At 49.5% G+C, this 26135-nt stretch overlaps 9 protein-coding genes across 9 annotated transcripts; 4 read left to right on the top strand and 5 right to left on the bottom strand.

The window, feature by feature from the left end:
- Window positions 1–1306: 1306 nt before the first annotated feature.
- Window positions 1307–1621, bottom strand: PFICI_09793 (uncharacterized protein; the record flags this gene model as incomplete). Its single annotated transcript, XM_007838374.1, has 1 exon — window positions 1307–1621. The coding sequence occupies one exon, from the start codon at window positions 1619–1621 to the stop codon at window positions 1307–1309; it is 315 nt and encodes a 104-aa protein (XP_007836565.1).
- A 946-nt stretch (window positions 1622–2567) lies between these two features.
- PFICI_09792 (Nicotinate-nucleotide pyrophosphorylase) lies at window positions 2568–3470 on the top strand (the record flags this gene model as incomplete). The annotated part of the gene is made up of 1 exon (XM_007838373.1): window positions 2568–3470. The coding sequence occupies one exon, from the start codon at window positions 2568–2570 to the stop codon at window positions 3468–3470; it is 903 nt and encodes a 300-aa protein (XP_007836564.1).
- A 114-nt stretch (window positions 3471–3584) lies between these two features.
- On the bottom strand, window positions 3585–5271 carry PFICI_09791 (uncharacterized protein; the record flags this gene model as incomplete). Its single annotated transcript, XM_007838372.1, has 2 exons — window positions 3585–4604; window positions 4657–5271. 2 exons carry the CDS (start codon window positions 5269–5271, stop codon window positions 3585–3587), a joined length of 1635 nt encoding a protein of 544 aa, XP_007836563.1.
- A 1504-nt stretch (window positions 5272–6775) lies between these two features.
- On the bottom strand, window positions 6776–7600 carry PFICI_09790 (uncharacterized protein; the record flags this gene model as incomplete). Its single annotated transcript, XM_007838371.1, has 1 exon — window positions 6776–7600. The coding sequence occupies one exon, from the start codon at window positions 7598–7600 to the stop codon at window positions 6776–6778; it is 825 nt and encodes a 274-aa protein (XP_007836562.1).
- A 545-nt stretch (window positions 7601–8145) lies between these two features.
- On the bottom strand, window positions 8146–9481 carry PFICI_09789 (uncharacterized protein; the record flags this gene model as incomplete). Its single annotated transcript, XM_007838370.1, has 2 exons — window positions 8146–8472; window positions 8528–9481. The coding sequence occupies 2 exons, from the start codon at window positions 9479–9481 to the stop codon at window positions 8146–8148; spliced, it is 1281 nt and encodes a 426-aa protein (XP_007836561.1).
- Window positions 9482–11456: 1975 nt separating this feature from the next.
- Window positions 11457–13793, top strand: PFICI_09788 (uncharacterized protein; the record flags this gene model as incomplete). Its single annotated transcript, XM_007838369.1, has 8 exons — window positions 11457–11637; window positions 11689–11722; window positions 11771–12032; window positions 12107–12206; window positions 12341–12367; window positions 12422–12669; window positions 12724–12937; window positions 12991–13793. 8 exons carry the CDS (start codon window positions 11457–11459, stop codon window positions 13791–13793), a joined length of 1869 nt encoding a protein of 622 aa, XP_007836560.1.
- Window positions 13794–15424: 1631 nt separating this feature from the next.
- On the bottom strand, window positions 15425–18236 carry PFICI_09787 (uncharacterized protein; the record flags this gene model as incomplete). The annotated part of the gene is made up of 9 exons (XM_007838368.1): window positions 15425–15531; window positions 15594–15668; window positions 15723–15921; window positions 16004–16213; window positions 16268–16325; window positions 16384–16538; window positions 16602–16800; window positions 16988–17905; window positions 17977–18236. The coding sequence occupies 9 exons, from the start codon at window positions 18234–18236 to the stop codon at window positions 15425–15427; spliced, it is 2181 nt and encodes a 726-aa protein (XP_007836559.1).
- Window positions 18237–22844: 4608 nt separating this feature from the next.
- On the top strand, window positions 22845–23864 carry PFICI_09786 (uncharacterized protein; the record flags this gene model as incomplete). Its single annotated transcript, XM_007838367.1, has 3 exons — window positions 22845–22862; window positions 22919–23325; window positions 23381–23864. 3 exons carry the CDS (start codon window positions 22845–22847, stop codon window positions 23862–23864), a joined length of 909 nt encoding a protein of 302 aa, XP_007836558.1.
- Window positions 23865–24413: 549 nt separating this feature from the next.
- On the top strand, window positions 24414–25557 carry PFICI_09785 (uncharacterized protein; the record flags this gene model as incomplete). The annotated part of the gene is made up of 5 exons (XM_007838366.1): window positions 24414–24441; window positions 24508–24566; window positions 24644–24657; window positions 24722–24784; window positions 24879–25557. The coding sequence occupies 5 exons, from the start codon at window positions 24414–24416 to the stop codon at window positions 25555–25557; spliced, it is 843 nt and encodes a 280-aa protein (XP_007836557.1).
- Between the last annotated feature and the right edge of the window lie 578 nt (window positions 25558–26135).

Raw genomic sequence — 26135 nt, 5'->3', positions numbered from 1 at the left:
TCATTATTGTACCGAAAATCTGCATAGCCACAGCCGTTGATCAGCTATGAGCGCATTTCTTACAGTTCACGCCTCAGGAAAGCCTCAAGTTATCTTGAGACTCACGGCATGGACAGCTTTAGATAAAGGCAAATGAACGGATCTCAAGCACATGTCGCCTTTGAAGATGCAGCCTCGCTGTCACTTGGGTCTGCCGTGCTGCTTTGACTGATGAGTCTTGTAATGCTATTTAGAGTTGGGCGAGTCCATTCTCGAGGCATATCTGTACACTACTCTCTCGCCTAGCCATCACCTTTGCCATGGATGGTTCATAGCACCGCCAAGATCTCCAAATTTGCATCTCTACTACTGGTTCGTTCTTCAACACGCTGAAACCGGGACCCCGGAGAGCCCCCCAAAAGCTTGTCTCCCACGAGTCGCGTCAGTTCAGCCGAGCATGTCAGCATTGAATGAGCCAGGCATACTATTTTTACATGTACTTCCTACATGTACAGTAGTAGTATATGCCTGGCGCCACGGTTACCCTGATGTGAGATAATCACAACTTTGTCCTTTTGAGTTTAAACGAACAGAGGCGCACCGCATCTCGCTCTGGATGTTTCCGTGTCCAGGCAGCCGATTGACAAGGATTCCGATGGGTTGTTTCAGAAGCAATGCCAAGCTTTGTGGGGGTGCCCTTGCCGAACTGCCATGTTTAGCGCAACTGGTCGAAATGGGACCGTTCGTTCGTCAGTCTTCTAGAATTGGGGGTATCATTGACTCATTTGCCATATTGCCGCCATCAAATACCCCAATGTCTGCCAGAAGTCGTTTCTCGAACATGAAAGACGGCCATCAGTGACTATCTATGGGCGGCTTCTTGGACCGAACCTTTTATTTCCATGTCAAGCGCTGCAATACCGCAATCGTAACCGAGCCGCGTCTGTCTATACATGGGACAACGTGCGCTCAACCTCCAGGTGACGGGCCGCTTCCCGTAATGAGGCAAATTGAGGCTTACGGGTGAAATACGCCTTGTACCAGCACGCACTCCTTCATCATCTAATATGCAATCTGGCTTCCGGGAAAATCAATAGACCACAGTTCGCAACATAGAAAGATAGCCTACAGCTAGAGCAATAAGCTGAGCAACAAGAAACCTGAGTATGGAATGCATGAGCATGACAGAGGAGTGGTATTATTAGGGGAATATCATGGTAATGACTACCTAGCAAAGGCACATTCTTCGTGTGTAAACATCAATCATTTCCGCCGCTTGAATCCCTCTTCCTTGACCAAACAGTCTGGCTTATCACGGAGTGCTCCCTTATGCACCGCCTTCGCGCTTGGCGTACTCGTCCTCGATCCTTTCCTCGTACCTGCGATCCGCCTCCTGCTGGTCCACGTCCTCGATGCGACGGCTGGCATTGCCGCTGGCGTGGTCCCCAATCAGCTCGTGGCCATGCGAGTCATAGCGCTGCTCGTGGGTAACGGGCCTCTCGCCCAGATTCTGGGTTGTGGTGCGGATGGTGGTGCCCTCGGGCGTGGTCTTTGAGGTCTCTTGAAATGACCGGCCACTTTGCTGGCCGTTGATGCTGGTGGAGAAGGAGGAGGAGGAGCTTGTGTAGGAGTAGGTAGGCATCTTGATGTTTTGTAGATCTTGCGATCTTCGAGGTTGATATGAAAAATTGTTCAAGAGCGATTTAAAAGTTGTTTCTGGGTTGAATTGAGTTCATACACTGTAAGGTTCAAATGTTGGCAAGTAAATAGTTGATTCTTGTTCCAGTATCTGAACACCTAAGAATGACGCAAATGACGTAATGCCTCTTTGAAGTCTCACCCGCCTGTAATCAATTCCTTAGTAACAACAAGAGAAACAGAATATTATTTGCTTCAATACGCTAAAGACCAGCCAGGATGTGTAAATATGGCTCTCAGTAATGTATATGCCTGCATTGGTTCTTGGGCGCCAATCCCATCCATCCTGAGCTGTCTCGCCAATATAGCAGGTGCCGCTTTGACACAATGCCATGGTGAGGTCGTTTATTATGTATACTCCTCCTTGCCCATGAGCTGACAAAGTGTTTAGAGCTATAGACTTCGCTCATGCCATGGGTAAAAACTGGAGGTCTGCTAGCATACTAATATACCGAGTTGACCCGAGATGGTAGCTTGAGACTGTCGTTTACGCAGATACAAATATGGCGAGTGCGGAATATGCAAAGCACTATGAGCTGGCTTCAAAGGGAACTAAAACAACGACTCACCAAGCCAGTATACAAGGTGTGGTTAGTGGTCACTAAACTGTAGGGGTTCGCCGACCCCACGCTTCCGGCTGCCGGTCTTCGGCAATGCCCCTCCAACTTTTAGCGGTTTTGATCGGCATTCTACGGAAGAGCCCCAAGGAAATAGTTGAAACAAGCGGGCAATGTTTCGTCGCCAGATCTATAACTTGTCCAGCTCAGCGGTTGCAAAACTCATCCAAGAGATACAGTTTCTCCATCTCTTAGGCATATAACCGCAAACTTTACTGCACCGCCAAGTCACTTGATCTCGCCCCCGTCCCTCACTCGAAAGCCCCGCCAACCATGACCGACCTACCCACATCCGCGGGCCAGCTCGCCCACCTTTTGCCGCCGTCCTGGAAAGCCCAAATCACGACTTGGCTCGCCGAAGATACACCTTCGTTCGACTATGGCGGCTTCGTAGTCGGTGAAGACCCGCGGACGGCGACCTTGTGGGGTAAGAGCGCGGGTATCGTCGCCGGCGTTCCCTTCTTCAACGAGATCTTTGCTCAGTGTGGCTGCACCGTCGAGTGGCACCTGGAAGAGGGCGCCGAGGTCCTGCCTTCCAAGGAGAACAATGGCAAGGTCAAGGTCGCCACGGTGCGCGGGCCGACCCGGCAACTGCTGCTGGGCGAGCGCGTTGGTCTCAATATGCTGGCCCGGTGCTCTGGCATCGCCACCAAGACGCGGAAGATGGTCAGGCTGGTGCGCGAGGCCGGCTATACAGGGATCCTGGCCGGCACGCGCAAGACTACCCCCGGCTTCCGCCTCGTGGAAAAGTACGGCATGCTGGTCGGTGGCGCCGATGCCCACCGCATGGATCTGAGCTCCATGATCATGCTCAAGGACAACCACGTCTGGAGCCGGGGCAGCATCACGGATGCCGTCAAGGCCGCCCGCTCCGTCGGCGGCTTTGCGCTCAAGATCGAGGTCGAGGTGCAAAACGAGGCCGAAGCTGACGAGGCGATCGAGGCTGGCGCTGACATTGTCATGTTGGACAACTTTACCGGCGACGGCGTCAAGGTTGCGGCCAGGAGCTTACGGGAACGGTGGCAGGGCAAGAAGTCGTTCCTGCTAGAGGTCAGTGGTGGCCTGAAAGAGGATAATGTTGCGCCTTATGTATGCAACGATATTGATATCATCTCAACAAGCTCCATACACCAAGGTACTGGATATGTTGACTTTTCTCTCAAGATAAATCAGTAGAGACGGGAAAAATAATACAAAAAACTTTGTTCTTTCGAGGCTTTCTTTCTTTTGGTGATTGACATAAGTATCTTAATCTATGGTATATGTAGAACAGGAGAAAATCGTGAGAAATCATTGTTGAGAGATCTCAACTTTACTCCACCAGAAATCAGACTCAGTCTTGGCCCAGACATCATCGTTGACCTCGGCTGGCGGGCCAACGCTACCACCAAGAAGCTCCTTGTTCTTCTGTCCAAATATCATAATCTTGGGACCACTGTTCTGATAGGCGGGCCATGTTGGCCTCTCACCATATGCGCCCGCGAGACCGCTCGGGTCTCCCGTGCAAATGAAGCTCGTCACGTAGGCGTGAAGGGTACCGGCCAAGTCCTTTTGCGAAGGGGAAATCTTGAGCACGGCGGGATCCATGCCCTCGTACCGCATGTTGCCGCCGTGGCTGGCTCCGCCGACGATGCTGGTCTCCAGGGCCCAGTGGTATATATACACGGGCGCCGAAGGGGAGGCGAGGTGGGCAGTCTGGCGCACCGGGGCCACATAGGCATAGTGCGCGTACGCGGCTTCAATACGCTTATACTGGGCACCCACCCCGTCGCGCTCCTCCTTGTAGGGCGAATCGGCTGTCGTCAGGGGGTCGGGATATAATTCGTTGATAGTCTGCACATCTGCCGGCTCGAGCTGAGGCAGCAGGGTCTGGAAGAAGTTGGTGAACTCGTCAGAAGTGGCCATTTGCCTGTTCACGTAGAGAGAGCCCTCGTTGCCGTTGAAGCCCGTCATGATGGGCAGCTTGTGCCACTTGCCTGAGCGCCAGGCGTCAATGGGCCGCCGCCGGATGATCTCGCCGTCAATCACGGGCTGAAAGGCCCATCGCAGCGACGGGTTGTAGCCGTAAAAGACCTTTTCCTGGGCCTTGGCGACCTTTTCTGTAGAGATGGTGCGGAGGAAAGGGATGATTTCGGACTCGGGCAAGTCTGAGGGACAGCCACACTCTGCTAGGAAAGCCTTGAATTGCTCTTCGTGAATGGGGGCATCGTAGTTACGCACAGCCCGTGATGTTGGGGCACCGCTCTCCATGACAACCCGGTGAAAGAGGGGCTTCTTGCCCTCTTCGTAGTCAAGCAGGTGATGACCAATCTGTCAAGCCATTAGTCACGGCCATTGGGCACAGGTACGAGATAGCACTTACAGAGTGAGCACCAGCCGAGAGTCCAAAGAGTGTCACGTTGTTTGGATCACCTCCAAACTGCTTGATGTTCTCCTGAACCCACTCAAACATGAGGATCTGGTCCTTCAGTCCCAGATTCAGGATACCCTCCTTGGCGCTTAGAGCTGAAGGCAGAAATCCCAGAGCACCGATACGGTAGTTGAAAGAGACAGCAACAAACGGCGCAGCCGACCAGCCTATCATTGATGCCGTGTTGTGCATGGAAGCGCTGCCACGGTTGAAGGCACCGCCGTGGACATAGATGGCGACGGGCAGCAGCTCCGTGCTGTCAGCCTGCGGCGCCTGGCGAAACACATTGGCCGTGAGACAGTCCTCGCTCGACTCTAGCTTGGGACCCGTGACAATGAATTGCTTTGCCGGGGCAATGTATCCGTACTTTGAAGCATCGATGATATCCGACGACGGCGCAACCTTGACGGGCGGCCGGAAACGTCTATCGCCTACTGGCGGTAGCGCATATGGGATTCCCAAGAACTTTTCCACGGCCTTTGGGAAAGAACTCTCGTCTTTGATTCCTTTCACCACACCTTGACTCAGGGTGACCGTCGGCCGGTCGGCATCATAGCTTTCTGTCATGATTCTTATTCGGTATCACGCCTTCTGAAGTTTGAAAAGGCGGCGGAAGTGAGATGGAAGAAGCAAGACTAGGGCACAATGTAGAAATAAACTCAAAACAAATGATAAAATCGCAGACCTGTTGATTTATCGGGAGTTTCTTGTTATAATCTTCAAGTTCGCATCATCTTCTATCACCGAGAGGGAGCCTCCGTGATTGGGTCCCTCTCCGGGTGGATCTTGGTGCTAGGAGCGATGCCGATGGGGCCGATGCCGGCCGGCAGACTTCCGAGATAAGTGCCAATAATATCTCTGACAAATTAGAGCTTTCAACGAATCAGCTGCGGTCCTGACTATATATGGTAATATTCATCTGTAAATCGACAGTATCGTGGATTTTAACTTTGGCTACTTTTGACTGGCAAGAAAAGATGAGACAGTGAAGCGTGGTTTCTTGGCTGAATTGATCACCAAGTCTCTACGGACGGGTCCGGGGCTTGCCATTACTGATAAGCTGTATCTCAATAACCACGCTCATATTCAACAACCTGGCCTCGAACGTTGTTTCGTCAGCCTTGAATGACTATACATGACCCAATACAGTAATGGGTGGAGCTATGAGAGAAAGATGATGCAAACCGAGCTGTTTGGGGCTGTGACAAGACTGTGACCTTTTTCAGTGCCATTAGTTTCGAACACCTACATTGACCGAAAATTAGAAATTGTTTGCAGGAACAAAGGTGTCGGAAACAAGACATGAGGCTTTGATTACAGTTGTCAGTCGAAAGAGAGAACTGTGCAGATCATTCAGGAACTGGCCTGAGTAGTATCGAGTTGACCTCAGACGTTCCACACAATGTCCAAGAATACAGAAGGTAACTTATAGCATTTATATTTTTGTTCTGGCAGCAATACTTATGGTACTACTTATAATGAAACCATTATTAACTTTTTTCACCGAGTCTGTATGCGACTGTACAACTATCTTTCTAAATTGGCCCGCCATCCACAACATACAACATTTCAGAAACTCCTGCCAACTATTATCTCCTGGTCCACAATGTCTGACTTCACTGATATTATGAATACGCTTGAGTCCATGGACTTGGTAAATGACTGGGACAATGCCATTTGTCAGTTCGAAGACGGGATCACGCACCTACCTGCCCATGAGGCACAAGTCTGGATTCAAAATTTCGCCGTCATTGGGGTGAGGTCGGAATGTAGTAATATGCAAATGTTTCAAGCGCTAGGTCTTGCGCGCAAGATTGCCATGGGCGATATTTTCGTCTTGGCGCGAGCCGACGCAGAAAAGATACTGAGACTGCAGCAGCGAGGGGATTCTGAAGGTCGATCAAATACTGCAAGAGATGGAAATGGGCCAAGGTGAGAAGCATCGAGCAGTCAATCGATGCATGATTGCCACGTACTATTGGTGAATGATGGAATTTACAGACAAGTAGGCGAGATTGAATTCAAGCTTTCCCTCGTCGACAAAATTGTACAAATGATACTAGCTCTGCTGTTACTGCAAGAATTTCTGAACAATTTCTACAATAGAATGTGGCGCCTCGACGGGCGCCAAGTGTCCGGAGCCTTTTATAATGGCGAATTGTGCTTGTTCGAGTCGTTGGAGTACTTCAGCTCTAACCCTATCCACCGGTTCGACCCTGTCGTTTTCAGCGGCAATGACCAGACACGGCGCTCCAAGCCTCCATCCATCGCTTATGACATTCTCGCCCATGGCGTAAGCCGGCCAGGCTGCGCGAGCGTGGCTGTTCCCCTGCAGCATGTCACGGACTAGGGCATCTACTGCAGCCTGTTCTAACTTGGAAGCCGTGAGGACGTTGCGAGTGACAAACGCTGCGCTTTCTGCGCTGTCGTAGGCGTGTATCTGCTGGTCTCTCATGTCTTGTGGCAAAATGAGAGGTGTTGGGGGAGCTGGACAGACGAGCACCACACCTCTAAGATTGGCTTTGATTTGCGCGAACTCTGGGGCGTGCATCCCAGCTATCAGCTGCGCGACTTTGGCGCCCATCGAGTGCCCGACCAGAACATAGTCGCCAGTGATCTTTTGGCGAATAATCTGTCTTACATCCTCCGCAAGGTCTGATATTGAGTACGCGTCGGGGCGGCCGGGTCCCGTCGAGGCACCCCAACCTCGAAAGTCAATTGCCAGTGTTGGATACGTTGGTGACAGGAGCGTGATGACCGGCAACCAAGTTTTTGATGAGCCTCCCCAAAAATGTAGAAATACCAGCGTTGGCTCTTGAGAAGTAGGGCTCTGAGCCTCAGTAGTGGCAATATTGATCCTTACGTCTGAACGAAGTGCAATCAATTGATTTGACATGTTTGGCATGTTAATAGAAACTGATTGCTGGTCTTGAAAAGTGATAGTGCCTCAGAGGTAGGAAGAAATCTAGTAGAATGTTGAAAGTATATAAATAAGTAAGTGAATAGAAACATCTGGCATTCTTCATTTTACAGTTATCCTCCTGTCTACTATTTATTATTCTTAATGTTGCAGTGATTCTTTGCTTACAAGAAACAGTTGCTTATGGGCGCGATGGCCTAAATACCGAAGCACACCGGAGGTAGTAGCGGAGAGACAGTCAGATACCTCCAACTTTCGCGCGAGCACTACATAACCTGTCAAAGACTGCCGATACATGATGTACTACTGCGATAGGGCGCTACTGGGTTTTTGAATTCTGCATTAGTGCAAGTGGTCAAACTACATTATGTTGGGAGGGGGAATTTAGTGATATTTTGTTGCTGCGCCGTGCTCTTTATGGCTCTAACAACAGCCATTTCTAACCACTAAACCGCGAAAACTAAGAACTGATTCGCTTATATTACCATTCAATCAAGTTCATATACCACCAAACTATGTGCTCAGCAATAATTGAGTTCGCTCGTCGTGACATCCTCGACGAAATGTTTCTCACGGTACGATCGCGTGTACCACAGATACCACGGGACAATATAGGTTTTCAGTTTGTGTCCAAACCAGCCAGCATCAGAGACTGTGCGGATGACGCTCTGGGACTCGTCAAAGGCTGTTGCGATTCTCGGTTTCCGCAGTGTCTCGTAGGCCGTGAACGCCTCTTTCGGGGTACCTCCAGGCATCCCCTTTTCCATCCACTTGGTAAGACAGCGGGCAAAGATGACAGTGTCTTCAAACACAATGCCGGTGCTTTCGCCTTGCGGAGGCATGGCATGCTATCAAGGGTTACTTTCTGAGTAGTGCAAGTCGGAGATAGTTTGGTATACTTACAGCTGCATCTCCAAGAAGCATACATCGATTCGTCGACCATTGTCCATCCTTTGACAGTGTGTATACGGGCCAGAGGTAGAAGTCCTCGGCCTTTGTGATTAGCTGGTTGATGCATGGCACATTGGCATCGCCGAATCTGCTCAAAAGCTCCGCGCGGGTCTTTTCGGCATCACTGCCGACCGCCTTCCACCCATCGCGGGATCCAATATCCGAAACCTCCATCAAGGCGCCGACGTAGACCGAGTCCATGGCCGGATTATGATAGCTGGTCAGAAGCATGCCCCGCCGCGCAAAGTTGATCGCCGTGCAGTCAAAGTGGACGGGAAAGTCCTTGCCCACCGGGGCGAAGCCGAACGCATTGCAGACTCCGGTGTACGTCTCCTTGCGTTCCGGGTCCACATGCTTGAGTCTCGTCACGGAGTGTATTCCGTCGCAGCCCATGAGAATGTCGGCAGTGTACGTGGTGCCGTCCTCGACCTCGATCGTGACCTTGTCGGCCGTCTCCTGGATGTCGACTGTCTTCTTGCCGCACGTCAGTGTGATGTTCTTTTGTCTTTCCACGATCTCTAGCACAGCCTTGAGCGCATCGCCTCGAGTAATACGCAGTGCTTTGAACGGTGGACTGCCGATGCCCTTGCCATGAGCACCCTTGAAGCTCGAAACGGCAAGTTTAGTCGAGTAGATATCGTAGACCTCGAGCTCATCAATGTCCTTTCCGTAACCATTTTTCTTGATCACTTCGTAGGCCCCGAGATGATCCAGCATCCGTAGCGCGTTCGGCGTGAGGTTTACTGCACCTCCGATTGTTGCTGGCTCTGGTCTAATTTCGATGATGTGTATGTTCGGCACGGCATCTCGTGGAGCAAACTTGGTCAGTGCAAGAGCTGTTGTCAAGCCGGCTATGCCTCCACCGAGAATGATGATGTCCAGCTTTCTCGGTGATAGGTCGCCCATGGTGGTCATAGATGTCTTTTGGATATAACCAAAGACGGATTAAAATATTAAGTGATAAAGATCAGTAAGACAGTTCAATAACAGGACTCGAATATTGTTAGAAATCAGACTCCAAACAGATACAAAAATTCGTGGGCAACGTATAATACTTCAGGCTTTAAGGTGTCGGGCTCTTCTATGGTCAAATATGGAGGAGTCCGTAGCGCACCAGGCGCATCCCGGCGCTCAGCTTGTCCCATCACGGACGTGAACAAGCGACAGGATGCCAGCTGACACGCAGCACGATTCCTTGGGAAGGAGTTAAGCGAAGTCAGTCGTTATCAAGAAGGAAACACTATTCTTCAATTATGAGAAAGGCTGTGTTGCGATTCGTTCATGCTGACATCCCGCAGCATATAAGAGTAGAATACAGGGCCCACAATCGTCAGCCACGCGGCCTGGCGGCCGACGCGCTACAGATTGGCTGACTGAGACGGCACCGAGCCCGGGACCGAAGCTGGGACGTCCCACGCATACCGCGTTATGCACGGTAACTGACTGCCCAAATGGATTATCTAAGGCCTGTGTCGTGTCAGCCCGAGTGGGCGGCGCAAAGGTAAAATAGAGACGTCAGACGGGTCCTAGTGGAACAGGAACGCCACCAACGGACGTCCGTACGCATTGTCCGCGAGCTATTGCAAATTGGTATTCGGATCTGGTCAGCGCTGTTGCTATTTTGATGATCATGTATGAAGGATCCGTCGATTTGGCCAGGGACACGACTGTCTTCCTCACATAACGCATCCTTTCATTGACCACGAATGAGGTCTCGCTGGACAATTGTAGCCATCATATGATCTCGCTTGCTGTTTTGGGTTGCAGTAGTTGGAGACTGCTCGCTAAACATTTTGAACCATAACAGTTCTGCCGAAGTGGGGAAACTTCCGTTGCTTTTGTGCCGTAACCTTTTGACGGCTGTAACATGCGATGCGATATTCGGGGCGTACTATGTCAGTCAGTGATAGATATATGAAATGATAATTTCTGCAATGATTTAATGAAGTCTCACTGAAAGCTATCATCTCAGTCGTGTCTCTCCCGTACACAGCGGCTAGAAGCAACTAGAATGGCTGTTGTGGTAGGTAAGGACCCGACAAGTGTTGGATCGCAGAGCTACCTGGCTGAGCAATACACAAATAACATGGCGGGCGTGTGGAACAGCAACCTTATACATAATTGCCGAAAACACGGATTTCAAGAAAAGATCGCCGGCCCGAAATCTACGGGTAAATTGCTCTATATGACTCCATTCCGCAGGCCCCTTGACCGTGCTGCAATACTCGTGTGCCCGAAATTGAATCCAACGGACAAAAGCTTGGCGGACCTCAGCTCGGGTCAGATTGCCCAGAAGCAGCAGTCCATACCTCCTAATGCCGAGCCATCTTCCGTAGATCAAACATGCTAACCTGTTTACCCTTGCGCAAATCTAGCTGCATATCATGTCATTTAACACATCGTCTGAATTATAGCATTTTGCACAATGGTCTTTGCTTATTCATTCTCTATAAGCAGTGGATGCGCCGCAATGCCCAGGCCTTTGCTGGCGAGAGCCGAGCATTTTGCTTTGCTCAGCCAGATTTACCCATTCGAATGACACATGGACTTGATCTTGATTGGTGGATACCTTCCCGATGTGACTTACCCCTGGATTACGGCTCTCTTAACCCAATGCCATATCAATATGGACTTGCCTGTTATAATCAAGTTTGTCAAGTCAAGACCCGGGACTCGGTAAGCATGCAAGGTACGCAATTGCGCTTCAAAGAGTCAGGCACCGGGTTGAAATGCCGTGTCATGCCAAGACCTTGAGCCGAGGGCATTGAATTCCACCTCGTCATTGTCAATTGACGTCAGGATATAATATGATGCCGCCTTGGTGATTGTTTCCAGGCAACAGGCAATTCTGTGTTTCTATCCCAGTAACTTGTACGACACAATGAAGGTAGAACGTGTGCTTTCTCGGCTGGTGCTGGCTTCGTCAGTAGCCACAGCTCATCCTACATTTCGAGGACGTGTGATCGACCGGCGAGACTATCTGCTCTCGGCCTACGACTATGTAGTGGTGGGAGCTGGTGCAAGCGGCCTTACAGTGGCCAACCGGCTCAGTGAGGATGATGGTGAGCATGCTGAAACTCTGTTCAACGAGGGGACTTTCTAACCCGCTCCAGCAACAACTGTCCTCGTCATAGAAGCTGGTCAATTGTAAGTAAGATGTCCAATTGTTGGTTCCCAACTGACAAACCTGGACAGTGACCAGGGTGAAGATATCGTGACTATTCCCGGTCTGGCTGGTGGGGCGGTTGGCACTCAATACGATTGGAATACCTCGTACATCCCGACTGAATATGTCGAGAATCGCGCGATATCGATACCTCAAGGCAAAGTCGTTGGCGGCTCGACCAAGCTTAATCGTATGGTCTTTGATCGTGGCTCAAAGTCTGACTATGACCGCTGGGAGGAACTTGGGAACTCTGGATGGGGCTGGGACTCTCTTTTACCATATTTCAAAAAGGTGAGTAAACCACGTTCTACGTGTGGTATTGAGGATGCTGTCATGGCTAACGCGTATCATGATCTATTATACAGAACGAGTTCTTCACGCCACCAGATGAGCAAATCGCCTCCACGTATAATATTACTTACGATGTGTCTGCCCATGGATTTGATGGTTATATGAATGTCAGCTGTAAGTATCAAAACCATGTAGTCTCATGACTCGAACTACATGACTACGAAAGACGCCCTTTTAGAGACGTCTCAAGGAATACGGATACCATGCTGGAAGAACAATGAGAAGCTAATGTTTCTAATACTGTTTAGATGCGCCATTCATTTGGCCAACAACTAGTAGGTTCTAGAGCCAGACCGAGAATGCTATTCGATGACTAATAATATCTGTAGAGGACTTTGCAAGTGCAATCGAGGAAGTCGGGATATCAATTTCACCAGACCAGGCAAATGGAAATGCCATTGGTGGTTTCTACATCCCGCACAACCAGGATCCTTCCACGGCGACTCGATCATCCGCAAGAGAAGCATATTACGACACAGTCGAGACCCGCGGTAACTTGCATCTGATCACTGGGCAACAAGTCACGCGTATTCTGAGTGATGTAACCGGAGACACCGTATCTGTCACGGGTGTGGAGGTGAGAAGATATGCCGGCTACTTTTGAGGCGTACCTACTGATCAATCGAATAAGTTTGCATCGAGTCGTAATGCTTCAAAATCATCCGTTACGGTCCAGAAGGAGGCCATATTGGCAGCCGGTGCCATTTTTACACCGCAGATTCTCCAAGTCTCTGGCATTGGCGATTCGACTTACCTTTCCAGCATCAACGTGAGCACAGTGGTCGACTTGCCAGCTGTCGGGCAGAACTTCCACGACCACATCCTCTTGACAACTGTCAACACGAGTCAGTGACGAGATTCCCTACATGTTTATTCGCAAGCTTACACAAAGTACTAGTTGTTGCACCTCTTACCGCTAGCAATCTCACCACCAATGCGACATACGCAGCCGAGTCACGCGAGCTCTATGACACTGAGCACACAGGGCCATATGCCAATCCAACCGGCGACTTCCTCGTCTTCCTTCCTCTCCTGAACTTCACAGACCAGTGGGCCACCATCCAGGCCGAAGCAACTGCACAAGATCCGGCGGCATATCTTCTCAATGATACAGCCGCGGAAGTCATCGAGGGCTACAAGCAACAGCACCAAGTCCTGAGCGAAAAGCTAGGATCGGCAGACTCTGGCGTTCTGGAGCTCATCTGGGCCGACGGCGCAGTTGTGCTCGGTTTGGAACACCCTTACTCTCGAGGTAGCATCAAGGCGCCGTCGGCAGATATCTTTGACGCGCCCTTGGCCGATCCAAACTACCTGAGCAACCCGCTCGATGTCGAGATTCTTGTCGAGGGCATCAAGTTTGTACGGTCGCTGATGGGAGCAGATGCGCTTGCTCCGCTGCAGCCATTCGAAGTCCTGCCCGGTGCCAACATCACGAGCGACGCGGATCTTGAAAGCTTCATCCGCCAGTCGGCCGGTACTCTCTATCACCCGGCCGGAAGTTGCAAGCTGGGCGCCAAGGAGCAAGGAGGTGTGGTTGACAACCAGCTCAAGGTCTACGGCATCGAAGGATTGCGCATTGTTGATGCAAGCGTTATGCCACTGTTGCCAGCCAGTCACACAATGACTACGGTCTATGCAGTGGCAGAGAAGGTGAGTGATCCAAACACGTCTCAGAATCGGCGTTTCTTGTACTTGATGTGACTATGAATCTATTATGCTGACCGTGCTTCACGTAAAGGCCGCTGATGTTATTCGTGGATTGGCGTAGGATGGCAGAATATTCACCTAAATGAGAGCTTCTATATAAATAAAAGATCACTTTTATTGAAGTATTATTGTAAAGACGGTGATTGCGCATCAACTACCCGACGTTATGACCTGGTTTGTCCTGGAGATGTCGACCTCGGATGCCTGGCTTTTTGCCCCACTGATATGGGACTTGATAAGAGCATCGCCACTCAACATTCGAGGTCGGTTAGTGTAGTTGGTTATCACATCGGATTCTGATTCTTCATCACGCCTTCCGGTAACCGGGGTTCGAATCCCCGACTGACCTGTTTTTGACTCGAAATTTTTTTTTTTCAATTTTTTTTAAAAATTGATATTTCTGTAGATTTATCACTGTATTGGAGGGTTGCAGTCACGAAGCCCCAAATGATAAACCTGTTTCTCTCTGTCTCTCTCTCTCTCTCTCTTTTTTCCCCCCTTAAATTAACGTTACCCAATTTCCAAGTTTCTGTGTGAGCAGTTTTCTCCTCCTTTTGGACCATATACAAAGTAGGAGCCAAATTTTGTATTGTAACATTTTCTATTACTGGCCAGCTATCAAGCTCAAAAATGCTCTGTCGCCATGTTGGTGCTCAGGGACGCTAAACATAAAATTTTTGCACTTGGTCCATAAAAGCGGGACGGCCGCCCACTAGCAACAAATTGCTAGAACCTACAGCCAACTCTCGTTATAATAATAATACTTTTACTATGGATTTTATCTTTATAAAACGTTATTCTAATGAAAAGAGTGGGGCCAACCCTGGGAAGGCAATAATTCTGACTTTTAACCGGCTTATCTTAGCGATACTCAGCGGTACTCTAGGTGGATTAGCCTCGAAATAGTGATTTTGCCCCATAGAAATAAACCGCTAGCATATATACGAGGTATTCTACCACCGAAATTACCCTTATTTATACCTAAATGCTAAGGATAATCTTTATATCTTAATATCCACATATTTTTGCCTATTTTACTAGTAAATTTTTGCTTGCACCGATTCTTATCCTTATATCCTAGGCTACCCTTTTAGACCCATATTCTTACACGCAGAGTTAGGTGTACCTACTAAAGCTACCTCGGACAGGATGCTATGAAAATTACATTGCAAACAACAGACAAAACACACCACTAACAGCGAAATGATAAGGCAGCACTTTGCTGAATGAGTGGATTCGAACGATCAAACGAGTAAAAATTATCTTATACTCCACAGGTTGAGTGACAAGCAAAAGAATGATCCGAGGCGGGCTCGATCCGCCGACCTTCAGTGTGTTAGACTGACGTGATAACCAACTACACCATCGGACCCATATGCTGACTCGATCGTCGCCAACCAAGTCGCTTGTTGATGAAAGAAAGTCTGCAAACAGTGAATATACTAAAGAAATCAAACGAGTCATTGTCACGAATATTGGCTGAAATGGACTCTAGGAAAACTACAGAGCCTGGTGAGGAGACTATACTCATGTTGAAAGCAAGGTATCGAGAAACACATTCATCTGATGGACGTCTGGCTTTATACGTGGAATACGTGGGAACTAGATCAATAGCCGCAGATCCTTCAAGGTGCTTTCAACAATCCTTCATATTCAACAGACCAGGTTCCGTCTTTGGGGAACCCGGGAGCGTCGCCTTCTGATCCTTGCCAGCCTGCTGCCATGTAGGCGACTACACTCATTTCATCAGTCTCAAACATTTTTATACAAATTCATCTGAGATTTCTGACTTACCGGCATAAAGAAATCCAGCGTTTCCAGGCATAAACGGAGGTGGCGTACCTCCATCTCCTCCGCGGACAGCGAACCCTTCAAAATTGGTCAACGTGGGGAGTCTTTCTCATCAAGGTCTGAAGACGTTACCAGCATCATCAAACTGCCAGTAGTCATAGGCAGTGAGATGGTAGATTGCCCTCTCGGGGTTCCCTATGCGGGCCGAGTTGATGGCTAGCACCGGACGACCCCAGCCGCGAATATTGGCATCGCCCCAGACCTCCCAGACCTTGTCTGCTGTCCTGAGCGCCACTTCTGGATCCACGGCTGGAGTGTCTGGGAGTATGCCCTGGATGAAGAGAAGTGTCAATCACAGCTACTTTTGAAACTACTGCGGGCCTGAGAAGATAGGAATCATTGTCACTCCTTACCTGAAGCATGATCAAAGAACGTGGATCTCCGGTCAAAGACGTATTGTTCCACCATGAAGAGTCGAGACCCTCGTAGACGGTATACAGTCCATCGACTTGTGGTGGAGGAGCCAGATTCTCGGCCACACTAGTCCATGTTTCGGGCACTTCCTGGCCGAGCTTCTCTTTCCAGTCTCGGGCGACGTCGAGACCGTAGCGCCAGTAAGCAATCTTTTCAACTATCAGCGACCATACTATAGTCTTGCCAAGATCGGACATTTATACCTCGTAGGCAAGATTGAGTGACTCTGTCGGGGGCGTATTCTCTGTGACACCATATGCACTTTGATGCCATGTTAGACAGTAACCGCAAGATGAAACTATGCAGCAAGACAACTTACGGTGGACCGAGATCGTAGTATCCAGAAGTCTCATTATACCAAGCGTACGAAGTCATATAATCGGCCGTGGCAGTAAGGACCTTGTCCCAACGCTCAAGCGTCGACTGAGTTGGCGAAGCCTGGTAGGCCAACGTGGCAAGATACATGACATGGGGCTATCACTCTCAAGTCAGTAATATCTCCAATGAACAATATCGCGGCGACTTGAAAAATCATACCTGCTGCCACATGAGCAAGCCGTTGATACCTCCAGGAGCGCTAGATCCTGTGATAGTCTGTGTCATCTTTGGCCAACGCGCTCCCTCCCAGCCCATACTCTGGGCGCGGGCCAGCGACGACGGCAACAGGGCTTCGTACAGCGCGGGAAAGATGGCGTCGAAATGCTCCTGCCGGCCCCAGGTCGACCAGTGCGCATTGCTGGTGAGTTGATACGTGTTAGCCACTCAGTCCTTTCTGGATTGCGTAGAAACCTCCAGCAAGTGCTCGAGCTACAGGTAAGATAGGTATTTCCCAGGCCAAAATATGGGACCGGGAAACAAGGCCTCGTAAATGGAATCGTCCAGAGAAAATTGCAAAAACAAAGACACAGGGTTTTGCCACTTACTGCCAGACAACCATTTCCATGTGGAATTTTCCATACCAGCCATTGTTCATCAAGCCGCTCTCCTGCGGCGACTGGCCCTGCGGCGCGCTGTTGACGCGAACGTGGTACTGGGAAAGTATAATCCTCCGTTGCAGCTCGGTGGCATTCGGGTTGGAAGATGCCGTGACGTCAACAAAGCCCCCGTTGCTCCAGTAGTCTCCCCAGTCGGCAGTATTCTGCTCCCGAATCTCCGACGGTAGAGCTGGTACCGCTATATCCGGTGAGAAATGAGCCGTGAAGATGATGGTATCGTTCGTAGTGGACGAAGCCGCCCCTAGGCCCAGTGTATAACTGTGTGCTTTGGTCGTATTTGATCCCTGAGCCTCATCACGGGAGAGAGCTAGAGAACAATTCGAAGGCCATCGCAGATTCAAGTAGTAGCTTGTCTCCTGCAGTTCATGATGGATGTGCACTGTCCCATTATCTGCGTCCTCAACAATCTCGGTAGTATGGTTCAGAGGAAAGTCATACACGCCGACAAAGACCTCGTACTTGTACGCAGTGCTATGGATTGGTGGGTACGGAAAGTCGAGTTCGACTTCGAGATCGCCATCTGCAATAAGCGCAGATGTGATGTTGAAGGTGACAGCGTCTGACTCAAAGTCGCCTTGTGTGACAACCTGAATGTCTTGCCCGTTCAACTTGAAGCTCGAAGTGATTGTACCAGCCCACAGATTCAGTTCTTGGTGTGGTTCAGTGATGTCTGATGCGGAAAGAGTGTTTCCTTTGTATTTTAGGCCGATGCGACCAAGATTGATCCTATTTGGGTTGGCGATGAGCCATTGCGAGACAGCTGGGAGATTGGGATCGGGTAGATCGTAGGAAACATTTCTCCCATGCGTCAGCATAGGTACGCCGTGGTATTCGCTAAGAAGTTCACTAATTGGGTGAAATATTAGAGAGAGAAAAACATATACAAGCTGAATCAAAATCAAAGAATTTTGTTATACCCGTCTGTTGGCAGGGAATCATTATGCCATGCCCAGCTCGAAAGTGTATTAAATGGCAAGAAACTTTGCATTCCTGTATTGTCAACATTGAAGGCGAAATTGCCATTTCCGACCTGGAGAGGCGTCGTCTCGTTATCAATGAGAGTCGTACGGATGATATTGAATTGGGGGACTATGTTTTGCCTGTCAATTAGGGCAGAGGCGAGTAATGGGAACAACGCCCCTACGAGCACATTTTGAGCCACGATGGACAAAGCCATGCTTGAAGTGCTCACGTACTCGGGCGTCGTTTTTGATATGAAGTCATCTTGAGATTTCCTGTCGCGAGTCTATACATTTTGATCTTCAGTCAATCCCCATGTAGATCATTCCGGGGTAAATGCAACCCGAGTGAGCCTAATCCCCTCTTCGCTACCGGAGGTAATGGTGAATGGCAGTTTTCATTCCGCCAATAGTATCCTTGCAAACATGGTAGCTGCAATAGATCATCGGCGCCACACAAGTAGTGCTTCTTTTTCTTGTGAATGAAGTATGTTCAAAATGAATCGATCGGAGAGTCGTCTGAAGAGAGTAGAGCGTCTCAAATATTTGTGAGCATCGAACCAATTATGGTGTGTATACACTGTCACCTATATTTGGTCCGTTTTAGCCCGCTTTTGCCACTTGTTTCAATCTTTTCCTTTCAGGGCGGACCAATGAGCTCTTGACTCTCAAGCCTGGTCTTGCATTCTATCGGCTGGCTCCAGGAACTGCGAAAGCCACAAAATTGAATTTTGAGTCTTGACTTTGCCGGGCAGCTGCTCGTTTGCTCCAGGAATTGGAACAGGCTTAATGAGTTCTGCCTCAAGGAGACTCATAATAGATACTCGTCAAGTTGCTTCATTCAAAGCTCGCTGCAGAGTTGTTCACATGTCCTGGAACCTGGACGCTTTCGTTCGTGCGTTTGTCGCATTTGACAAGCAGTGTAAAGCAACGGAGCGAATTGCTGAGCCCATCTAGGGCAACTCTGAGCACCGTCCGCTTTTTTCGGATATCTACTGCCGCCATTGAGGCTCATCTACACTTAGTCAGCCCCCTTATAATGCTCTGCGAGGCAATGACTATACTTATCTTCTTGCTGCCACCGAGAAGACCCTGAAACAACAAAATTGGATATAGCCAGCAGTGTTCACAAGATGATTCAACCCGACCGTTTGAGCACCAGGTCAACCGTGCTTTTGGCTCACTTGACCAAACTTGGTGAAGTCTCTGACATGAATGATATTACGGACGCGCCAGCGAATCTTCTTTGGCCTCTTGATGAGCAATCGAATCCTTTTTTATAATAGCTGGGATGCATCTAGCGGCGGGCACCACGGCGCATCTACGATAAGCTTTGAGCAGATCCCAGGCAATATATTATTCTCCGAACCCGTACTCGGATTTTGGCACCCTGAATGTGCCAAGTCAAAGCTCATACGTCGTCCCAGGGTCCAGATTATGGATCACAAAAGTCTCAAGGGGGCCTGGCAAGCGGGCAGGATGATCTACCCAATCTCCGTTTCGCGTTTGTGCGATTTGAGTCCACCCGCAGGAATTCCACGCGGTGAGAGTCAAGGTCAAGTTGAGGTCCTTGCACCCGCGATGGAAGCGCCTTAAAGAAAGAAAAGAGCAAAAAAAGCAAGGACGAGAAGCGCAGATCACTGGAACCAGACACCACAATAATGGCACTTTATGACAAGGGATCCAACCAAGCCAGACAACTTCAGTGGTTACCACGTTTGTGTTCTAACTTGTTGCAGTGTCGCTTGGTACGCCAGGTCCCTTTTAGAGTCGCATACCAGCACCCTGAGGTTGCAATGCTTTTGGGTCCCGTGTGGAGATTCTAGTCGAACGCTCCTTGTGTCGGGTGTAAGATCCTTGACGGGGCAACTTTTGCGAACAACCAACGATCCGCGTGACTAGACCACGGGATCGCGAATCATAGAGAGAGGGGCTCGTCCCCAGAAGACGGGAAGAAAGGTTTGGTGCTGAGCGCGGGCAGATCTCTCGAATTCTAGAATAGTAATTAAGCACACAAGTCGGGATGATAAAACTATCGTCTAGCGGTTTGGTAGCCCATGTTGACAGGTATGTGTAGTCGGCATGAATTATTGCCCGACGGGTGACGGGAATAAGCAATTCTTTCAAGGTATGTCAGTAGTAGTCATTTCTTTTTCGTTATGCTGCGTGTGGATTTGGGTTGGTGGTCCATTGTAAATTATCACAACTCACTACACACTATCCCCATCCATGGTTACAGGTTGCGTAATGGATAAGGACTAGTAGTATTATATACCTTTGCTTCGTAGCATACGTCATAATTCAAGTGGGCGCAGTGCCAATTAGCAAACCTATTTTTTCCGACCATTGATTGATTGATTGATACAATACAATACAATACACACAAGTACTATACTTTACTGGCGTTATTCCGGCTGTCGTTGACCCTTGAGCCTTCACAGGTTCGCCAAGACTGAAGGAATGGCCTATGCCCCCTGACCACGACCAAGGCCGGATCTCGACTCGAGGTCTTGGAGGTTAGACCCGAGTGAAAAGAGGTTAGGGTAGTATTACGAGTACGTAGGTGGTAGTATCTTAGGTCAAATGAAACTTTAGCAGATGGCCACTTTTATTTTGCTCCATAGTGGAGAATGCAGGAAGCCATGGGGAATCGTGCCCCCGGGATGGGATGCCGGCGGCATGGCATGGGCCAGTAGAGCCTCAGCCAGCGTTCCAAGTCACCGCTAGTCTCTACGGGTTGCGTCTCCCGTTCTAAAACTTTTATTGTTTCCTTGCTAAAATAAGTTCTTTGGGGTTGGTCCAGTATTGAAACAAGAGAGGCACATGGGATATCTCGCACAACCACAATTGAAATGCTCATCACCCCAAGTGCCGAACGAGGTCCAGGAACCTAGCCCATTAGTGCATCGTGATAAGGTGCGCAGCAATTACAATTACCGTGGTGTGTTGCCATTGAATACTACGTCGTTTCGAGTCTTTCTCGGTGGCTCATCCCAGTCCCACGTGTATTCTTTGTCGAGTGCCTGGTGCAAGCTTGCAAAAAAAGGCGATATAGGTTCCACTGCGGCAGGGATAGCGCCAGCAGATCTGTCTCGAGTTCATTGCCGATACGCGCACGTACGCGTTGGCCAATTGGCACCAGACATCAACGACCTGACTTGAACAGGAAAATTTGGCGTGACTACTAGACGTTACCTACCCGTGAAGCCCTACAACTGCTACTCTGTTAGCGTTGATGATATTATACTATGTAGGACATTTCTCATATCAACGTTTCCTCTTTTCCAGCCTTGGACTACACTGCCTCGCCTCACGGCACAAGATTGGGACGAAAATATGAGTTAGCGTTCCATGACTTCGGGTCTATTTGTCGACTATCGTCGAGCCTGGACACTGGAGCGGTCCAATCTATTTCCTTGGTGCATTCCAGAACAAATAGCGCACCTGCGGAATCCCCGTATGCTAGCAGTGGTGATTGGTAGATGACAAGGCTATCACAAATCAATAAGCCGTCCAAACTTCACACTGATGATATACTAGTGGTCGGCAGTTGCAGTACTAGCAAGCTGATTTTTCGAGGCAAGCCAAAGATTCAATCTGCTCCAAATGTCATCTGCTCGTCACACATCATGTAAATACGTGTAACAACCGTTGAACTTCACGGGACCCTAATGTGAAATTTTCCGAACTATCAGGCCGTTTGGTCGCTTGTCAAGTTCTCTGCAACGTCTGGTCCTGGACTCGTCGTGCACTAGATCGGGTGGATCGTGGTCTGCCACCTCCACCAAAGCTCGAGTACCACTACTACGGCATTTCCTGCTTTTTTGCGTACCAAACCAAACGAGACCTCACCCACTAGAGAGTCCACTGCACGGCCCATCTTTTTCTCAATGACCGGCGCTGGGACATGCCGTCGAATGCTACATTAGCCGGTCCGGGGAGGACCTTGGTGCCTTGTGCCTTGATCGACTCTCGACATTAAATGTGTGGCATCTGTGGGCGCGAGTCGTCCAAACGTGAGCAACCCCGGACAACAACCTAATGCCAGAAGAGTAGAGATCATCGGGGCGAGTCTCTTTGTAAATATGTAGGACCAATCCGTCCCGATTCGGGTCGGGGGGCCATTATTGCCTTGGTTTTCTGCGTACCACCGTCTAATCCCCTTCTAATTGATCAAAAATTAATCGATTCGAGCTGGCTTCTCGTCTTCATTGTAGTTTATTGCTTTCAGACAATCCCCTCCAAAAGATTCCGATGCGAGTGGCCTGGGGCGCTTCATCGTCGACAGACAGACCGCCGTTCAAACATGTCCGATGATAGCCTGTCTGCCCTCTTGGGCTCTTACGACAATCTCAATGAGCCGCTACCGACGGCTAACAAGCGGGAGACTGTCCTTGGGGTGACTGTGACATGCATCGTATGGAAAACCCCCCATTTTGTGACCGGCTTCCGGCGACAACGAAAGAAGATTGAAAGACGGACTTCTAACTTGGAATGCAGCTGTTGTCTTGGGCGTGCGCCATGTTTCGATTCTACACAAGATTTTTTATTACTTATTCACCTGGATGGGATGATTTTTTCTTGGCTCTTGTTCTGGTACGTATCGAGAGCAACAGAAACGGTACAACTTATCTGAATGATTGTTAACTTTTCGAGGTTTGATAGGTTGTGGGATTAACGGGAGCCATTTGCATTTGCATCAGTAAGTCTTTGCCCCGTTTCAATGCCGAGATGAATGCGCGCGCGCACATATATACTAACGTTATGATTTTGTAGTGCCGAGTTATGGCATGGGTCAACATTTCATATTATTAAGTACGGACACAATGGCGTCCTACTTGAAAGTAAGCAAACAACATGACGACGAGAATAGTCTGGCAGAATGTACTGACCTGTCAAGTTATTTTACATCGGAAATGGTACTTATATCATGTCCACGACACTGATCAAGATATCATTGCTCTTGCAGTATCTTCGGGTCTTCAACGATCAGAAATTGAGATATGCATGTTACGTCCTCCTGACAGTAACATCTCTCTGGGGCATAGCTTTCACCATCTTGGCCTGGATGCCGTGCATACCCGTCAACGACTTTTGGTCCGTTCTCGTGCCTGATAGTGAGAAGAACTGCTTCGGTTACGGCTCTTTGACCAGAGGCCCATTCGTGGAGACCTTCACTGGGCATGCGGGTTTCAACATGGGTCTAGACGCTTTGATATTGTTGCTTCCAATGTATCTTTACTTTAATACAAACGGGATGGCGGTCAATAGGGTTGGCTTGGCTGGCTTGTTGGCCGGAGGTTGCTTGTGAGTTTTCTGGATTTCCGCAACCGCTCCTCTTAAGAAGAAACTTCACTAACAGGCTCTGGATGTTTAGAGTTGTTTGCATCTCCATTTGGCGCCTTGCGACGCTCATTGCTCACCAAGCAGCGACGAGCCCAACCTTCGATCCCTCCTGGTATTCTCCCATCAGCGTCGTCCTGTCGATTGCAGAGGTGAATGTGGCCAACATCTGCGCCTCTGTTCCGGTCTTCTGGCCGGTGCTCACAAGCTCGCTCGACGAAATCTTTGTGACAAAGGAGATTCGTGTCGTCTCGGAGACTCGGGGAGATGAGTTTGAGCTCCGCTCCCGCTCCAACAGCACGGGCACGTTTGAATTCCACAGCAGCGCGCACAGTTCTGTACATGGAGACAGGTCCGAGACCGACAATAGCCAAGACCCCGACTTCAAAATAGTGAGGTGCGACCTATTCAAAAGCGCCAGCGAAACCGAAAAGGGAGCGGCGGGTGTACGCACGTTGATTCGTAGCGAAAGCCAATCGAGAGGGATGAACCAACTTAGGTAGATGCCCTTATAGTAAAATTCATTGTTTTTTCCCCCGCATCCAACACGTCGCAAGTTGTGTTTTCTATCGGCATTTTTTTTTTACCTGTCTACAACGTAGTTGCAGATGGTAAGTTGGATTACATAAGGTTATGCGCATATATTAAAGACTCCAAGGTTTACTATGATGTAAAAGGGCTGAACAGTCAATTGTTAATCAATTTGGAACAATGACAGCAAACGGTCGGTGGTTGCGCCAAGCTGCCAATTTCTAGCGGCCGCCCGGGGTTTTGCAAGTCCGGGGGTCATCCTTTTCTATCAGCGCTGTCCACTTCTTTCAGCCGGGGGGGCATTCACTTGCACTCCGGAGTCACCACAATAATAAACTGTCTTACTACTTAGCTGCTGCGAGGGCTTTAGCCAAAGAAATTCTATATTACCAGAATTCGAGAAAATACCCGTGACGATCATCACTACTACTGCTGATTGATAACGGAGTCACCAATCCGAGGAGACTGGCGGCATCGTCGTCACCCAGACAGAAAAAAGCAAAGAAGGACGTGTCAACGATATGGGAGATATCAGCGAGAGCAAGGCTGGTAAGTGTTGACCATCATCATTTTGTTGCTACCATCAGGGAATAGCTGCTAATATCATTGTGGTAGCGGAAACCACGGGATCCATGACGATTGCCTGCGGACTTTGTAGGGCCAAGAAACAAAAAGTCAGCAACTGAAACCCATCAATTCTTATTAACCGAGAAGAACACCCGAGTATATACTGACTGACGGTCTTCTCCAGTGCGACCGTAAAACGTAAACCTATCACAGCATACCTATCACAAATCAGCTCTACGACCGCTAACCATTAGCACTCTAGACCCGTGTGCTCCCAGTGCGCAGGCGCACCAGACAAGTGCCATTACCCCGAACAAAACAGGAGGTTTGTAACCCCTCCAAAGCTCCCCTCTACAAGTCCAAGCGCCGCAGCAATCTTTGTCCGGACGCTAATCGTTTGAACCCCGCCCGTTCGACAGAGGACTTCCAGCAGGTTACCTGAATTCCCTGGAGAAGCGGCTCCTAGACACGGAGCGAGCATTGTTCTTTGCCCTTTCCGAGATTCATGCCGGATCGGTCGAGCAAGGCAGGTATTCCGATGCCGGTCGACGGTTCATGAAGCCATCGTCACAGTCCAAGACCGAACTGGTGCAAGGATGGACTCAATTTCCGTTGGAGACTCGCGATGAGGCGAGGTCTTGGTTTCTGGATAAGCAGCATGGCGCCAGCCTAGTAGCAGCAGCACCACCACCCGGAGCAGCACCAGCAGCGAGCGGTGTTGTCCCTTCACTTGGCATGAGCAGCCATGCACGCGGATCGGCCTCCCTCGACACTACGTCGACGGAAAATGAGCCCTGGCCAGTTGGCATCAGCGTACCGGCAGCCTCGGCACAAACTCCTGACTCTTCGTTTGACCTGGGGGTGACGCATCATGTCAGCCCTCAAGGACCTTGGGGGGCGTTTGGCATCGAAACTCCGGGCATTCAACAGAACAACCTCATGATGGGCCAGCCCGTGTATCAACAGCATCAGAGTGCATCTCCCGCGACGAGCGACACAAGATCTATGCCGGGACAGCTTCCAGAATCATCAACAAGAGCACGCCATCAGGGTAGAGCGAGTATATTTGCCAAGGATAACGAAAATATATATTTCTGATTTGAATGCGCCATGAAAAGAATGGAAGCACGAATTGATTTTATGTTGTCGAAAACGACCCTTGCAACCCTGGCTAATCAATGGGGAAACGACATCGATTTTCATATCTTTGCATGTTCTCCGTCGCATTTAGATGCAAACCAGCTTTGATGTCTACTACAATGTATTTATACACAAAACATGATCAGTATATAGACCTTGGGTTTACCTGCCCTGCTAAAATGCTTGGCTCATCTCCACCAAACCAGCCCTGCTCAGAATTTTGCGGGGTCAGCTGCGCTAGAGCGCCCCAACTGGCTGGGTGCTAAATTCAAATGTCGGCCAAGCCTGTGAACATCACCAATGCAGATCGCTGGTGACTTGAACTTTTGACTTTGGATGCATCACGTGCCGTGATCAACATTACCAACGTCGTTGCGTGCCTCACTAGTCTGTCGGTCAAGCGAATTAATGAAGGACATATAGCAGGTTGTCCTTTGAAAGGACACGCCACGGAACCGTCTACTTCCGGACGAGTTCAACAGAGCTGCCATGGGAGAGCGCCAAGTTCCCGAGGCCTGACAGCACCTAAAATCTGC

This window comes from Pestalotiopsis fici, assembly GCF_000516985.1.
Source record: "Pestalotiopsis fici W106-1 unplaced genomic scaffold PFICI_Scf_7, whole genome shotgun sequence".
In the NCBI taxonomy this organism is placed as follows: Eukaryota; Fungi; Ascomycota; class Sordariomycetes; order Amphisphaeriales; family Sporocadaceae; genus Pestalotiopsis; species Pestalotiopsis fici.
The sequence above is the reverse complement of the archived record's forward strand: the minus strand, read 5'-3'. Positions and strand labels throughout refer to the sequence as shown.